This window comes from Centruroides sculpturatus, unplaced genomic scaffold, assembly GCF_000671375.1.
Source record: "Centruroides sculpturatus isolate CEXI.00-Female unplaced genomic scaffold, Cexi_2.0 scaffold26, whole genome shotgun sequence".
Lineage (NCBI taxonomy): Eukaryota > Metazoa > Arthropoda > Arachnida > Scorpiones > Buthidae > Centruroides > Centruroides sculpturatus.
In genome coordinates this window covers 1137798-1155381 of record NW_019384653.1, presented here as the reverse complement: position 1 = coordinate 1155381, position 17584 = coordinate 1137798, and the positions used below count along the sequence as shown (strand labels likewise).

Here is a 17584-nt window from a genome sequence, read left to right as displayed (position 1 = left end):
GTTTATTTTTTTTTGTTTCTAATATTTTTATATATAATCTGAATATGATAGTTGCCAATTTTATTTGATGTTATTGATCTCATGTTATTAAAAATAAAAAATTCTGAAATATAGAATTCTGCATAATATTACTGAAAACCTGCTTAGTAAGCTAATGCAGAAATTAATAGTTAGTGTCAAAATAATATATCAGAAATTTGAAGATTGCTATATGTTTCATAGTTAAGGTAATATAATAATATACTTGTGAAGTTATTGGGCTGCAATTTGAAAAAATTGTTGTAGACCTATAAATTCCCACTGTTGTTTGTCCATCTTGTTCGTCTATAAATTCCCACTGTTCTTCCTTAATCTTGAGAACGGATATGGAATGCTGTGACCACATATGGAAACCTAACGGGCAGGAGGTCCTGATTAATTATATACAAACTTCCAGTGCAAACCAGAAGCACATTATTTCAATTCAATAATTTTTCTCTGAAAGGAGTTAGATGACCTGCATGACACTGTGAGAAGTCATTACTGCCAACCCCTTTGGTCAGCATCAGTCTGTTGAGGACCGCTCACTGGATTAGTGGATGGTGATAGTTAACGTGAGTGGGAAGGGTTAGCGAGGTCATTGGTAAGGTGTCAGTAAAGATATATGAGATAAAACAACCATTTAGATAACTTAACAAGTTTAATATAAAAAACAAAGGATTACAAGAGAATACAATCAGAATAAGAAAACATAACAGTTGTTCGGTTAAATGGGTCAATAGGGACCCAGCTTTCTGAGTGATTATCTATCTACTTACAAACTAAAAGACTGTGAGAGAGAGTTTACAATAAAATGGTCAAACATAATATCTCTTTTAACGTAGTGCTGGTAGAGAGGTGTCTTCTTTCTCCAAGATTCTGGATGGCAACTCACTAGGGGACGGTTCTTTGGATAATCACCCCAATGGTCGGGTGTGAGCCCTTTTTATTCTCCCTGAGCATGGGAGTAGAATCAGGTGATTTTGATTTAATGTTGTCTAAGGTCAAGATGTGTCACTGGTTTGGCTGATACAGGCCATAATACAGGTAGCCCTCGGTTTACGCCGCAGTTCTGTTCCTTCAAAAGCCGGCGCAAATCGAATCGGTGTAAAATGAACCCATATTTACAGTGAGGTATAGAGTTAGGTTCTACACAAGTGAAAAATAAACAAATAATTTTGTTTATTAATACAATATAATACAAAATACATATAAATTTTTAATTTTTAAAATGTATTTTATCATAAAATAAAGTAAAATGTTTTTATTTAAAAACTTTAGTTTCGAATTTCTTACATTTTTCGGAAAAAAGTATCCATCTTTAATTGTTTACATTTTTGATTTCTTTCATTAAGAATATAGGAATATGGTCGAATATGATGCTCCTGTTTACATTTGCACTTCACTCCCAACGTTGTCTAACTCACAAACTTCATCCATCAAACTTTCCTTAGTTGAAAGGATACGTTAACCCGACGTAGAGCTACAGATGAGCGAAGGCAATGATTGGTCGACCACCGGTCGCTGTAGCACATATATAAGGTCAGTTTAAGTGGGAAAATTCAAGGTGGCTAAGGAGAGATAAATATCGTCTGGCCAACGAGAAGTAGATTTGTCTCACTAACGATAATTTGTGATCGCCGGAAGTGCTATTGCGTCATAAGGTGTTTTCCTGAATGAACTGATACGGGATACATTCATTGGCGCTATGGATTCGGACGCCATTTATTGGACTATTAAGTTTAATATCTTGACTCGTGGGTACCTAAACATTTAGTATTTTAATATTAATTTAATGCAAATGTATACATACCCAATAATATTAAACAGAAAAAAAAATAAATATATTTAATATAAATCTTTGTTTTAACGAATGTACAATGTCAGGGCTCGGTAAATACGTCAACACTGAAATGAAAATCAGTCTAGCATAGGGAAAATCGGGGAATTACACCTCAAAACGGCGAATTGCGCAGCGGCGTTATTGTGAATCAGCGTAAATTGAACCGGTGTAAACTGAGGGCTACCTGTAATTTTACAATTCAGCCAGGTTTTTGATACTTTTGCTAGGTGTTCTAACTCTTTTTACCATATAAGGCAAACAAATTCAAGGTTTCTAGACATCATCAATGAGGTGTTGTGATGCCTCTTACCTCACAATTTTACTAATTTTGATGGTTTCCCCATTAATAACCATCTGTTTAGATTTATTCTTGACACTTATTCAAAACATTGTTAAAAATTGTTGATTTGTAAGGTGATTTAATTGTCTTTTATCTATTGGATCAGAAGTCAATGGAAAGGCCAGGTGGTGGGAAAAAGAAAGTGGATTTTTTCCACTTTGTAATTAACTGCATATTAATTTTTAATTCCTTTAATTTAACTAACTAATCACCCCAAAATCTCACAACACTGTTTCTAATGGAAAAGTATGATATACAGGGGTAAAACTCTACTAATTTGAAGTGGAGAGCATATATTTTAAATTAAAAAATTATTAAAAATATGATTAAAAATTGCAGCCCGGCATTGTGATCATGTCACAATAAATAATTGCTCACAGAAAATGATATTCTCAGTTATAAGCAATCAGTGTCAAACCAGTCGGATGTTTCATTAATCTATATTAGTTTGATAATGATTTGTTTTATTTATTATCCTTAATTTATTTTCTTTCAAATATTTATAACATAAAATTATATTGTGTAAGTATTGCTTTTGCCACTGTTAAATGTGAAGCTGTTTAATAATAACAACATTATGAATTATTTATTTTAGGCCATCTTCACCTTCACCGGGTAGTGGTAGAAGAAATCCTGGTGGATCTAGAGCACCGCCGCCACCACCCTTGGCATCGCGTCCCGCTCCGGGACGTCCAGATCCATCTGGACCGAATCGACCGCCTCCGGCTGCTCCGCCAAGGCCCATTAGTTCAGGTGGACTTCCACCACCATTAATTCCTTCGTAAGTAGTTTTTTTTCATTTCAGAAAATATAAGAAAAATATTTTTTAATCAAATTTTTAGCAAATGGAATTCATTAGACAGATGATGATCTAAGATGTATAAAAATAATAGCACAATTTTTAGTTTAATAAAATAACTGTATAACCTTTGCTTGAAATTCATATTTCTTACAGATCAGTCTATTTCATCAAAATACATTTAATACAATATTTTATTATCATCAGTCATCATCACCATCTAAGAATTAAATCAGTGGTGATAATTTATTCCATTTATTTAATACATTGGGATAATTAGACTTTTTATGATTTAATTGGCAATTTACTAATAATTTTGTAAATCTAATCATTATACTAATTCTTAAAAATTTATATGAGCTGGTGGTTATAAAAATGGTCTGTTGTATATTCTTTATTTGGAGATATTTTGACTTTTGGATTTGTAACAATTAAAAACATGCTGTATATATTTTTTATTTTATATTTAATATATAAAAAAATCACAAATATATTTATTCTTACAAAATAGTGTTTTTTTAATATAATTGTAAAATTTTATGAATATTTTGTGAAATAAATTCAGTTTTTTCTTGTTTTTGACTTAGATCACTTTCATAATCACTGGCTATGGTAATATTATTTAAGATTAATGTTCACATGCATTTAATAATTAAAGTAATGTTAAGAGGAAGAAAACATTACAATACTTTACAGAGCTCTTAATACTATAAAGTTTATATTGTAATAAATAAAAATATCCATTCGATATTACAATTATTTATATTTATATTTTGTGACAATTTATTACATTATAAGCCTAAAATACAGAGCATTGTTTAAAAATTTGCAATTTAGAAAATTAGTATCATTTTAAATGTTACAGAGGATGATTTGCATTATCATATCAGAATATGCTCTTTGTTTAGAAAAAGAAATATATTTAAAGGAAAAAGTTACTATATTTCATTTTAGTCTTCTAATAAGTTTGTCATTCTCTCATCTTTGATTAGTAAAGCTCTGAAAACAAATATAATTTTAAGATAGTTGCAAAAAACTGGCTTTATTTTAAGATTTTTTGTATATTTCAGGATATGAAAGTTATTGTTTTTATTTATATTATCTTCAGTTTATTTATTTATTTATTTTTTCCTATATTTTTCTTTTTCTCTTCCACCTGTGGGCACTAAGAGAGCCTTTTAACAAACCTGTCACTGATCCAGCCAGGCTCATAATCAGACAATTAAGTAGCAAAGGAGTAGAGTAGAGGCTAGATATCCATGAAAATTTTTGATTTCTAACTTCCTCTAATTTAGATCTTTCAAAGTGACAGGCTGACAACTTTATTGTTGCAGATGTCTTATCGTTATCACATTAGTAACACTATATCAACATCCCAATAACCCAATGTATTAACAATCAACCAACAGTCAAAACATGAATTGGAATTGAATTGTGGTTTCTACTTTGGTTGAGTGATGGCACCTGGCATCTACCTCTTGTTGTTCTTGTCATGTGATTTCTAAATATAATATTTGTAGGATAATTTCTGCTCAATTGTTTGACTGTTGGTTAATTGATTATTAGTAACACTGAAAATAATATTTTATTATTTTGTTTTATTGGCTGAAAAAAAATATCAAGAATTTTTTAATAGTTTTTTTTTTACTTTATTTAACTATATTATTGTTATCAAACAGTAGTAAAGTCTATGATTTTATATTGATATATTGAATGTGTTGGATCTTAAATTATAAAAACATGGACTAAAATTGATATCACATTGTAGTACTTTGTAAGAAAATTTTGATTGGAAATTGTTGAATGTTTAGGAATATTAAAGAAGCAAGACATTTGGAATGTTTCAAGAAGAACATGCCATTTTACTTATGCATATTTCTCTGAATTGAGTAGATAAATGGCTTACTGATAAGTTATATCATCTAAATGAGTCATCAAATATGTTATGAGATGTTTCAATTCACTGCCATGACATATTTTCAAGTTATGACAAAATTCAGGAAATGATTCTGTTATAAATACAGTAGAGCGTCGATTTTCCGAAAGTCAATCATCCGAAACGTCAATCATCCGAAAGAATTCCAGTCGGCAAATTTAAATTTTCGCCAGTGCTGTGGCGCTTCAATCTTTGGCTATGTCTTGGGCTACTCAAATATTTTACGTTTTTGATACTAAATTAACATCTGAAGTATAATTTATTATTTTTATATTTTTCAATATATTTATTTTGTACAAAATAAAAAAATAATTTTTAACAATACAATAGTCTTTGTTAGGCTTAACATCGACAAAAATTCAACGCGAAGCGACACGCAACAGAAAAAAATTTTGACATCGGATACATTAAACTATTTTTTCGTACCTAAATCAGTTATCCGGACAACCCCAGTCCCCAATTGATTCGGAAAATCGATGCTCTACTGTAATTAGTTTAAAAACTAGCAAAGGCTCTTTCCCAGCAAACAGGAGGTTAAGAGGATCATTAAGAAGTCTGATAATTTTTATTTATACTAGTGTATAAATTTTAAGTAATAAAAGCTTGAAAGGGTCATATGATCAAAATCTCCATTTAAAAAATATTTAGTTATAAAAGTTTAAAATACTAAAACACTAGCTGAAAGTTAAAATGTGTGTGTAGCACCATCTGTTATGAGATTTTATTAAAAAATAACTTTTATATCGGGTGTCCCACTCGGGAGTACAACTTTAAAAATGTGAATTACTCGCGAATGCATGAATGTAAAGGTGAGCTGTAAGAACTGAACATACCTGTATTTAGTGGAAAACAAGTCCACATTACAATAGGTGCTGAAAATGTCCTCCCCTAACATCTGTGCACAAGGGAACATTACGCTCCATATTTGAGAATGTCCTCTGCAACATGTTGCTGTCGATGGCAGCAATTTAACGCTTGATGTTTGTTTTCAGTTGTTCGATGGTCCTGGGTTTGCTTGCATACACCTTGCCCTTTAAATATCCCCATAGAAAAAAATCTGGGGAGTTAAATCGGGTGATTGAGGTGGCCACAAGCCTTTCGAGATCACCCTGTCTCCAAAAACGATCCATACTGGCATGAGAGGTATGTTGCTCCGTCTCGTTGGAAGTAACCTTCTTGAAGTTTGTAGTCATCCAGTTGTTTCACAAATTCGTCAAATGTGGTCAGGTATTGGTCGGTGTTCATAGTCTCGTCAAAGAAAATCAGACCAATGATCCGAGAACAATCATCAAATAAGGAATATTTTGAACCTTGTTGCATGATGATACATGCACAGGTTCACGAGTAATTCGCGTTTTTAAAGTTGTACTCCCAAGTGGGACACCCTGTATTATTAATTTATTATAAAAAGGCAAAACAGGCTTAATTTTGAGGGTAGAGATGAGTTTTTAAAATATTGTAAATGCCAATAATGAGTAAAATTTTTATTAAGTCTGACCCTCTCACTTGAGATATTCTACATCATCATCCCTCTATTTCCCCACTCCAAAATTTAATAGCATCACTTCTCCTTATATATAAATTACATCATCATCCTCTATTTCCCCACTCCAAAATTTAATAGCATCACTTCTCCTTATATATAAATTACCATGCAAATTTTGTTTCTTAATAAAGTTTAAGAAACAAGGCTGGCATAAGATTGAGAAAGTTTCTTAATCCTGAGATATTAAATGAAATAGATGCTGACACATCCATATCCCCAGAATTTTTTTACTTTTTAGGTTTAGGGGATATCAAAACCTTGATTTGACACAATTACAATACTTCTTCATGTTATTTTATAACACCCAGAAAAGTAAAATGAGACTTGCTATAAGTTATTTATCAATTTCAATTGTGCATATGCTGATTCAATCATAATATTTTATTAGTAATATTGATTATTTTTTTCTTATTGTTGAACAGTGATTTCCAAATTTTGAATTTTGAAATGATTATTCTAAGAATATTGAAAATGATAAATTTAAATAATCATCAAATATTTTAATGATATTAAATGAATTTGTTTATGTGAATTTAAAAAAATAACAAATAATTTAAAATTGTTTATTACAAGGAAACAAATAGAAGAAAGGTAAATATTTTTCTCTGTATAGCAAAAGAATCAATACTTGTGACTATATTACTAATTAATGATGATTACTCAACATATTTCATTTATATAAATATTGATGATAATTTAATCATTTTCATGTTAAAATATAATATAAATTTGCAGAAAGTAACAACATAATAATACTAATTAATAATTGTAAAAGTATAAGAATTTCAAAAGTAATATTTTAATGGCAGTATAATACTACAGAAAGTAAAGATGTAGATACATACAGTACATAGTTTTAATTTAGATTGTCTTAATTAATATCCTAACCATTACATAATTGACAAGACTATGTCTTGTTTATAAAATTGTACTGCCCAATGTTCTTACCAGCATAGAGGTATGAAGGAGTGCATGTCAAGAGTTGATATTTGGGCACAGCGTATTAGGTGCCCAAATCATTTGCGCATAAAATAATCCAGACTCGTAGGTAGTCGGGGGACCGAGAATCAAGTCAGAATAAAATACAAAATGGCGACCCTCTTCTACAAACAGGCAAAACAGCCACCTCGCCCCAACGAAGTCGGGTAGATGAGAGTACCACCCACAGTCATTATAAGAAATGAACTCTGACCTTAGGACCAAACGTGTAGTTTCTTCTATGTTAAATAAAATTTGTAATCTAATTTTGTAAATTTGGGAGTGCTTCAAATATGACGTTAAAACTGTTTTATGTCGTTACAAGTGGGGTTTTTTTAACATCATCTAGCATAGTAAAATTGTGGGACTGATAAAAATTTGACATTATATTAGGGTTGTCGTTACATTCAATGACACTATAATTGGGTTAAACTGTATATTGTTTTTGGATGCTACAATAGCCACGATTATTTTTTTCAAAAATGGGAACTTTTCGTTACACATCGACAAAAATTCAACCCAGGCCGACATGCAACGGAGAGAAATTTTGAAATTAGATAGGTTAATTTCATTGAAGATGCATCATGGACGATCTCGTGGTCGTGGCTGGCGAAGTTTGAATGATTGCGCCCAAAAGCAGCGATATCAAAGAAGATAGGAGAATGAGAACGAGACCTGCCTTCAGCATCAAAGTGATTCTGTCTCCGATACATAGTCTTGTCCCAAATACAGTTTTGCCATTTTACTTGTTTATATATATTTTAAAGTTTTTTAAGTCATATGTAATTCAACTGTTACAGTTTTGTTTTTTGCTTGCATGCCTTGCTTTGTTTTGCTAGAATTTCTGATATGTTGAATGATTCAAAAGCATTTAGATGTTTTCTCCATATATACTCTATATGCATTCCTTTGATTTATGAAAGATCACTTTATGCCACTTCACTTTTACAAAAGACTTATATTTGTACCTTTTGTTTTTGCTTTTACAGAAAAAGGTGAAAAACAAAGATAGCATTTAGCATTTGTTTTATAGCAAGTTGTTTTAGAAGCAATATACAGTACATCCCAAACAGCAATAGGTGTTTCAAGCTCTTTTTCTGGGGTGCTACACTTGGCTATTAGGTATCAAGTTGTCACAGGTTTAAACTGTCTCTGTGAGCATCTGTGCTTTATCTTAATTTATTTTGTGCATTCATCATCAAAATGTGTCCTAAGGTCTTAGGACAAATTTGGTATGATTTGGTGGGTTAATTTTGGGTATAGGAATGCTCAAAAATTTTTCCCTGTATAAATGAATGTTAATTGCTTCTTGCTTTATGCCATTTTAATTTACAGAAAGTTTCATAGGAACACTATAAGTTAATATCCTACATGGCTTCATACATGACAAAAATTTTATAATAGATTCTACCAGAAATAATTCAGAAGACAGAGAGACATAGCTAAGTTCATTACTTAAATATTGAAATGTATTTAACTAACTGTAAGTTTCAATATTTAGATGACAATAAGTAATTTTTTATTATCTTTAAGAATTTAATGTTATGATTTACATCTGAATAATGACCCTTCTTATGATTTGAATTTGTTTAGACTTTATAACTTAAAATTATATTTTTTAAAAATTGTGCATGAATATACATGTGCATGCACACACAATTGTTATCCCAATAAAATTGACTTAATTTTTTAATCATTAGAATTTGGAAAAAAAACTGGAATTAATTTTATAGAAATCATTCATGCACTTTAAAATACTTTTTAAACATACATCATTTCCCATATAAGTTTTCTGCAGGGAGTGCAAGATTGTTACAAGTGCAGTTGAATTTTTTTATAATCCATTTTATGAGAAAAAGGGGTGTAAATAATTATATTATCTTTAAGACATTTCAATTCCTAATGTTTTGTTTTGTAATCATCAGACAGAGATAAAAAGTGTAACATACAACACTTGATATCAACTTGGATTAGTCATATCAGCATTGTACTTGTTGAAAGAAATAAAATGGAAAAATTTTCTGCTTTTATTTCTTTCAACAAATACTTTTATTGTATAGCTAACTTAAGAGATTTTTTTCCAGTCTTAAATGCATTTATTTAATATAATTTTTTTAAATATTAAACAATTAGCAAATGTTTTTAATGAGATTTCAAATTAAGATGTCTTAAGTATAATTTTTACTGTAATTCTATAATAATTGCATCTTATTTTTTTTATAAAACTTTAATACAGTAAACCCTCAATTTAATAGATTTTGGTTCTAACAGGCAAAAAATTTGTCCTTTAAGAAAAATTACAAATTTTTTTTTTTTCAAATAGAGCATGATGAAAGGTTGATACAATGAGTTAATGAGTACAAATTACTCGGTGTGCATCATATTATTATTTTATTCATATTTATACGTAACTAGCACATTTTACTTTCATTATTGATAAAGTTATATTTTTAAAACATACTCGATTTAATGGAGTTTTGGCAATAGCAGACACCCTTCTTCCAATTGGTCTATTAAATCAAGAGTTTACTGTGCAGTACATTCCTTTATAATCAACTATAAATGAAAGAACAAATTTTAATTGTGGTTGAGTATATAATTTATTAAATTTAAATTATATATTATTGAATAATACTTTGATTCTAGACTAGTTAATACAATTTAATCAAAATCAGAGAGACAAAATGTCTTCATTAAAATATCCATTTCACATCACAGGAAATAGTTTTAACTGGTGAGGTCAGCCTTTTATTTTATGCTTGTTCCCACCTCAACATGCTAAAGTCTTTATAAGTGATGGTTAAACTTTAAAAAAGTTTTAACAAAGACTTTTTGTATCTTCTTTGTGATTTTGATTAAAATTTGCCATCCAGGTTTTTTTAAATTAATACAATTTAATTTAATTAACATCAAAAAATTTTTATTGAAATCATTGTTATCTATTTATTTTTAAATTAAATTTTAATATTCATAGAACTTTATATTAACATATAAATGGTGTACTATATCATTAAATTCACATTTTTTTAAAAATCTAGGTCCTTTTTTTCTTATTTTCCCTATCACTTACTAACAAACATTAACTGTCTACCTTCCACAGTCGCAGTCCCAGTGGAAATGCTCCTTCTATACCACCTCGAACATAAACCATCTATGTAATCAATGGGATTTTGGATGTCTGATTTCCTCTCTGGCTAACCTTATGTTATTCATAATTGCAGTTGGCTTATGCCATCATTGTTATATACATCACAAAATTGGTGTTTGTTATTCTCACATAATTCCTTAAGTTGGTTCTAGTTTATAGTCTGTTATCACAAAACATATATATGATATATATATAAACTTATATATAAATGATTCAAATATGATGTTATAGAAATAGCTGATGTTGTATATTATATATAAATAAATATATATATATATAATACATACCATAAAAATGATATATAATGCGACCTACGAAACATTTAGTTAGGTCTTTAAAAAGGATTTAAATTATTGTATTTAGTGGACGAAAGATCACTGTATAGTAATTATGTATAAAGTATAAAGTTAAATATTGAGAGCAGCTGTTACTTTCTGCTACTTGCAGAAATTTGTGTTCTTTCCCCCTCTATTTCTCTGTATCTCTCTCTCACTCAGTGTGCTTTGGAGCATATTTATTTCCTTTAAATGCATGTTTTTTTTGCCATTGGGACTGTAGTGGTGCTTTTATTTTTGGTTTATTTGATGTCGTTTGATGATGATTAGCAAATACTACTACTATTTTTTATTGTCTCCACTAGGAATTTTATTTCTAGAAGCAGAATGTGATATAGATAATAGTGCATGTACAATTGGAAGTGAAGTTTTCGGATTGCATCGCTAGAATGCTTTAAGTATATTATTATTATTGTACTAGATAGCATGATTCTACCATTAGATAATTTTAATTATAAAAAAAAATCAATTTAAAAGCATTAGATAAATTAAAGCATGATTACTGTAGTGAACAGAAGTACCTTTTGCCTTTCCTTCTGTAGGCGTCCTGTTCCTAATCTTCCTCCTCCACGTATTCCTGATAGACCGCAGGTACCCACCAGACCCAATTAGAAGAGAGATTCACGGCTGGTATATTCCATTATTGATAAATTGTTCATTTTTTTATCATCAATTCATGAAATCATTTTTGTTAGCTGCACAAAAAAAAAGTGAATAAAAATTCACCTGTAAACAGTTGTAAAATTTAATGTAACATGAAATGTTAAGTTGATTAATGAAATGCTTGTAAATATTTGAATTTATCAGTCATAGTTGATACAATACACTGCGTTAAAAATTTGTTAAACTTACAAATGCCAAGATCCTATGTGATAACAGAAGAAACAACGTGGTGATACCGAATAAGAAGAAAATGTTAAATCCAAAGTATTGTTTCGTGTCTCTTAAAATTGGTTTTTGAAATTAAAATGTAGATACTTTAAAAAAACTGCAAGCTTTAAGGTAAAATTCTTCATAAGTTATAAAGTAAATATTCTATTCTAACCAATATTTGATTTAATATTGTATTTATATATTTATCTTTACCAGAAACAATATATTTTAATGCATGATAATATCATTCAAAGTTGATACTGTGCAAATCTTTTTCTAATTTTATACACTTTTTTGCTGTTTGGAAAAAAATACTTTGTACAATAAATGTGATGTATACATGTAGCTATAAATATGGTGTATTTCACTGCCATTATTGAAAGATATATTCTGTTCAAATCAGTATTCTACAGTATCAGAACTTTCAAAAATATATTATAAAAATGTTCGATGTATATTGTATTTTTCTGGTATAGCCAAGTTTCTCGACCACATATCCTTTGTTGTATGATAGAGAAGCAAGCGATCATTCCAAGAATAAAATAGGGATTTTTTTTTTAATTCTTGGCAGAGAGTTGTGTACAGAAGCATTAGTGTAAAGACTGAAAATTGATTGTATATGTGCAATAAAATAATTCAATCTTCATTGTAACAGTTGTTTTAGCTTCTTATTCTTATATAAACTGCATAAACTTTTTGTTTTTGTTTTATTTAGTAGCTAGATTAAATTTTACACTCTAAATTCATAAAATTTTTGTGTTTTAACTTAATTTAAAAAATATAAATTTAAATTATAATTTAAATATATTATTGGCTTAATAAACACATTTTACAAGTATTTAAATTATGTAGCTTCAAAGATTTTTGCCAAATTTAGACTTAATGTTGTCCACTGTACAGTGTGTGGCTCAGTGGTGGGCATTATGTTTTGGGCAAAATGGGCAATTGCCTGCGGCCCCATCGACAGGTGACCCCAAGCCAATCTTTTATAAGAAAAAATTTCCTAGAAGAATGATTTCTGAAGTCAACACTACATGGTTCCCCTAATTCGAATTTGCCTGGGCACCATGAAACTTTAACGCACACGCCCATGTAGCTACTTATTGGATTTCAATAAACGAGTATATTTTCCAAATGTTTATGATGAAATACTTATCAGAATAGGATACAGTTTAGGAAATACGCGTGGAAGCAGGAAATATACGTAAACATGTATTCCTATTTAGGAAACGAGTATATTACCAGGCAGGATATCATAGTAAAGCGTTCCTTACAGGAAAAATTGCTGTTCGATGTGATTGTTGCCCTTTTGCAAATATTCAGGCGGCTGATGTAATCATTCAACACACCTTGCAGGATGGGTCAACCATGGATTCAGTCCTCTTCAGCAGGATTTAAGTCACATCTACGCTACGGTCGCGTTTGTTTATGCAGCTACACAGCAGAGTTTCTAAATGACTGCATTCAGCAGAGTCAACAGTTGTAGCAAAGGTATTTTAATCGGTAGCTGTTACGTAGTTACATCTGAACGATACGTTGGAACAGGAAGCAGCTAGCGATAGGTAGCTAAATGAAAGACGCTACTAAATGTGACGTTAAAACATCAAACGTGTTCCAAAACAGCGCTACCGTACAGGGCGTTCAGCAGAAAAATACTCAACCCAGAGCTGTTGAGTCTGCTGAACACAGCTGACGAAGCGCTATAATGTAGCGATCCGTTTCTAAACGTCCAGGTAGCGAGGGATGGCCGAGCAGGCAAGGTGACAGCCTACCGCTCTGGAGGACCCGGGATGGAATCCGGACGGATCCAAAAATCCCAGAAATTTTTCGGGGGGGTGTGGTCCGTCCGGATATGTCGGGCCCCGTCCCTCACCACCTGGCCGAACCCATAATGGGCTTGCTAAAAGAGGTTCTCTTAGTATCCACAGGGCGGAAAGAGTAAAAAAATCCCCGGACATCGTTGTGGTCCTGGCCGAACCCACAGAGAGCATGGGAAAAGGGTCCTCCTAGTGTCCACAGGATCAAACTAAAAATAAACGTCCCTAAACGGAACGATTCTATGCGTAAAATACTATTACGAACCAGAAACTATGGGTACCTATTGCGTAAACTAACTGTAAAAAACGAAATTTTTTCGCGTAACAGCAGCTAAAATCTAAACCATAAAAACATTCCATGGTTTTATGCAGATTTTTTCCTCCGCACCACAGATAGGTTACACTGTTTTCAATGTCTTTGAAATGAGACATTTATATTGAAAGAGAAGCATTTTTCTGCATTAAGTTTCCGTTTTATAAATGGTAAGAACACGGCCCTTTTATAAAACGGAAAGTTTTGGTCGACAACACTGCATTCCATTCTAGACGGGTTTTGCATACATAATGTAAGAGTAGAAAAATCGAATCCAAGTTTCCATTTTTGCAAATAAAATAGAAGTTTATTAGCATTTACAGTTTTTTTTTATTATAAAACTCGTTCCTACCCTCAAAATTAAGCTTTTTGCCATTTTATTATAATAATATTAAAAGTTTTTAAATAAAATATAACAACAGATGGCGCCGTATACGGTTTTAAATGTTTTTGCCGGGAAAGTGGCGCAACTCGTTGCTGGAGTTTTTTGGTAAGTGATTATGAATTCTATATTAGCTATTGTTAGATAGTTTCTGAATTATTACGCGATAGAGATTGCATTACCGATGAACCGGTGAATCGGTCAGTTAAAAATGACTTAAGGGGTTAAGTCAGTGTTTTTCAACCGGGGTGCCGCGGCACCTTAGAGTGCCACGGCGCCACGATTGGGGTGTCGCAAAGTTTAGGGCCTTTAGTCATTTTTTTTTTTGGAAATTTACTTAAGTGTAGTTCAAGATAACTCATTGTCAGTTCTACTTTGCTACGAGATATCTAGTAAGCAAAGAAACGACGACTAATCGCGTGTTAATGTATCTACGTGTACGCACGAGTTCGCCCAAACCACGTTACTTGGCCTTCACATTCCCAGTCCCAGTACCAGGCCAACCAGCAGAGAAGAACGACATGGACACTTGTGTCTTGTATATACTTTAAAAAGCGTTGCATTGCACTTTGAAAAGCGTGCACAATGTAGATGCATATTACAGTACTTTCATAGTATTCAAAAGCAATGATGACAAATAAGCAATTTCTTATCATTTTTTTAATTTAATTTTTTTAAATTGATATGAAAAAGATAAGAAAAAAGTAATGAAATAATTATTTTATATATGCATCAAAATAGTATAAAAAAACTTAACAAAAATTGTTTATCAATAAAATATTAATATAAAATGATGATATATTTGATAATAAAACTAAATTTAAAAAACAATAGAGAGACTATTATTTTACATGTAGGTATTTCGACAAAATTCAGTAGACTTAAATTTTGATTTTAAACACGTAGAAACGCTGTTTTTTTGCATTAAAATGCTACTTCAAATTGTCAATTTTTAAAAGTTTTCTTCCCGGGGAGGGACTCCCTCCCCGGACCCCACCCCAGCGTTGCGCGTAATATTCGTTTTCGCAAAAAGTTTATCTGGCCCATTAGCCCCCTTATTCAGATCCGCCGCTGGTCAAGGGTGTCACGATTTTTTATTTTTCAATCAGGGGTGCCACTCAATGAAAAAGGTTGAAAAACACTGGTTTAAGTAGTAGTATCCATCCATAAAGCATTGCTGATATACTGGAAAGAAAATGATTTGGCTTTCGTCTTTGGTATAATTTCGACTTGAAGTTTTTCCTAGATATCTCCTTACTTTTTTTATATATGTTTCGTCGGCATTTTTTCCGTCTTCTGTACCCCTATCATATGCTTTCGCGATATCTATAAACACTAAAAACTGTTCTAGTTGCATTGGGGCCGCCATTAATTAACGTATATGGATGGAGAGGCTTGCGCCAAACCGACAATCTTGGGTCCTCGGATATGGTGCCAAATTTAAATTTCGATATTCTTACTACAGAAATGAGTTTATAAAAGATTGGGTTGTGGCCTCTTTTTGGTGGAGGCCCAGACAATCCTTTTTTGCCCATGGGATAAGGCGCCACTGCCCTCAGCTGTGGCTCCACGTCTCATTCCATCTTCTTAACGTTTTTACAATTCTCTGATGTCGTTCCCAAATTTTTTGGCGTTTAGACTCTTTTAATTCTCTCACAGATACTTTTGACTACTGGATTACGGGATTTTTTCTTTTATTTTTCATTCCTAATTCTGTAAAAACTTGTATCTTTCTTCCTAAATACTTCCTAAAAAATTGATCCTGGTTTATTTGTAAATTATCTATGATCAATTTTTTCATATAAATGTGATTTATTCCTTCTGTCCTCTGAGGACTCCCCGAATGTATAAGTAAAAAATCCAGCAACGAGTTGCTTAACTTTCCGGTAACATTTAAAACTGCGTATGTGGCTGTTATGATATTTTATATTTTTGATTATTATAAAATGAGAAAACAGCCGAATTTTCAGGGTATGGATGGGTTCTCTAAAAAAACTGTAAATGCTCCGTCCCTCTCCACTCGTTTTACTACGCGCGACTCCCCCTTCTATCTTCCTACCCTCTCGATCTTTTACTACCAAAATTCTGTTTACGATGTTAGTGTCTGCCCCGCACACTACCATCTACACATACAGGGGGAAAACCGATTTTTTTTCATGTTTCGAGGTCCCCTGAGTCCAAAAACGTAAAAGATCTTGGAGGGGTTAATTTTTTTTGACCGATCGCCATACTCTCCCTCCGTTACGTATAACAGCCGGGAAAGTGAAATGAATGATGGTGACTGCAATGTTCTGTAATAGGAAACTGGAAAAGTGATAAATTCACGAGGCTAGATTTTTGTCAGACAATAACCGAAGTGAAAAAAAGAATGTAATTTTGTAACAGTACGTGCGCAGAATTGTACATAATACGGCTGCGAAGTGTGCGACTGAATTTTTAACAAACGAAACTAAACAAATTTCAATTGTAATTAATTAAATTAATAATTTTAAATTTATTAGTCACGTTTTTCGAGAATGGGAGTGGTCCAGCCCACCGTAGACGTCACTAAAGGGCATTTAAAAGCACATTTAAGTAGTGTTTATCGAGATTCTAAAACTTTGTCGCGGGGTTAGGTGCTGTACGTCCTCAAAGTTTCGGTCTTTTATCTTAATTAGAACTGAATGAAATTTCAATTTTATTTATTTATTTATAATTAATTTACAGTAAAGCCTTACTTGTATACGGACTATAGATTAGAAGTATGGCTCTTAGAAGGCTATACGTATAAGTAAGGCTGTCGATTAAGACTAAGGATATTAGAAGGCTGTAGATTATAAGTAAAGGCTACAGATTTGTGTAAAGACTGTAGAAGGCCTCAAAAAACAAAAACGAAATCCGCTTCGAGTCATTACGTTCAATTATTTAATTTGTAATTTGAAATTAAACGATTGATATTAAACTCTTTTGATTAAATAATTGCCAATCATCCCGTTCAAAACTTTAAAAAATTAATAATAATTACTATTAGTTAATTAAAATTTTATCATCATTTTTCCGAGCGAATTTAATCTCGGGAGAATGGAAAATCAGCAAAAATAATTGTCTCGATTTTATTGATATTAATAAAATATCGGAAAGATATGCCTAAGAGAATTGAACTCGACAACACTACTTTTTCGTGTGTGAGAGAGATTGTTAACAAAAGAATAACGGACGTACGGACACAGCGTGAGGATGACAACTCGACGAAAGGAAGTTTAAATTTCCGTACTTA

At 31.5% G+C, this 17584-nt stretch overlaps 1 protein-coding gene across 2 annotated transcripts in view; it reads left to right on the top strand.

Annotated features, from left to right (window-relative positions):
- LOC111626354 (dynamin-like) overlaps positions 1–12468 on the top strand; it is a 116909-nt gene extending 104441 nt beyond the window's left edge. Inside the window, exons 18-19 of one of the 2 annotated variants that reach the window (XM_023369702.1) lie at positions 2797–2982; positions 11486–12468. In XM_023369702.1, coding sequence (XP_023225470.1) covers positions 2797–2982; positions 11486–11555 — 256 coding nt within the window. In that variant the 3' untranslated portion in view covers positions 11556–12468. Of the gene's footprint in view, positions 1–2796; positions 2983–10560 lie in introns of both variants that reach the window. The other variant, XM_023369703.1, reaches the window with a different exon arrangement.
- Positions 12469–17584: the final 5116 nt, after the last annotated feature.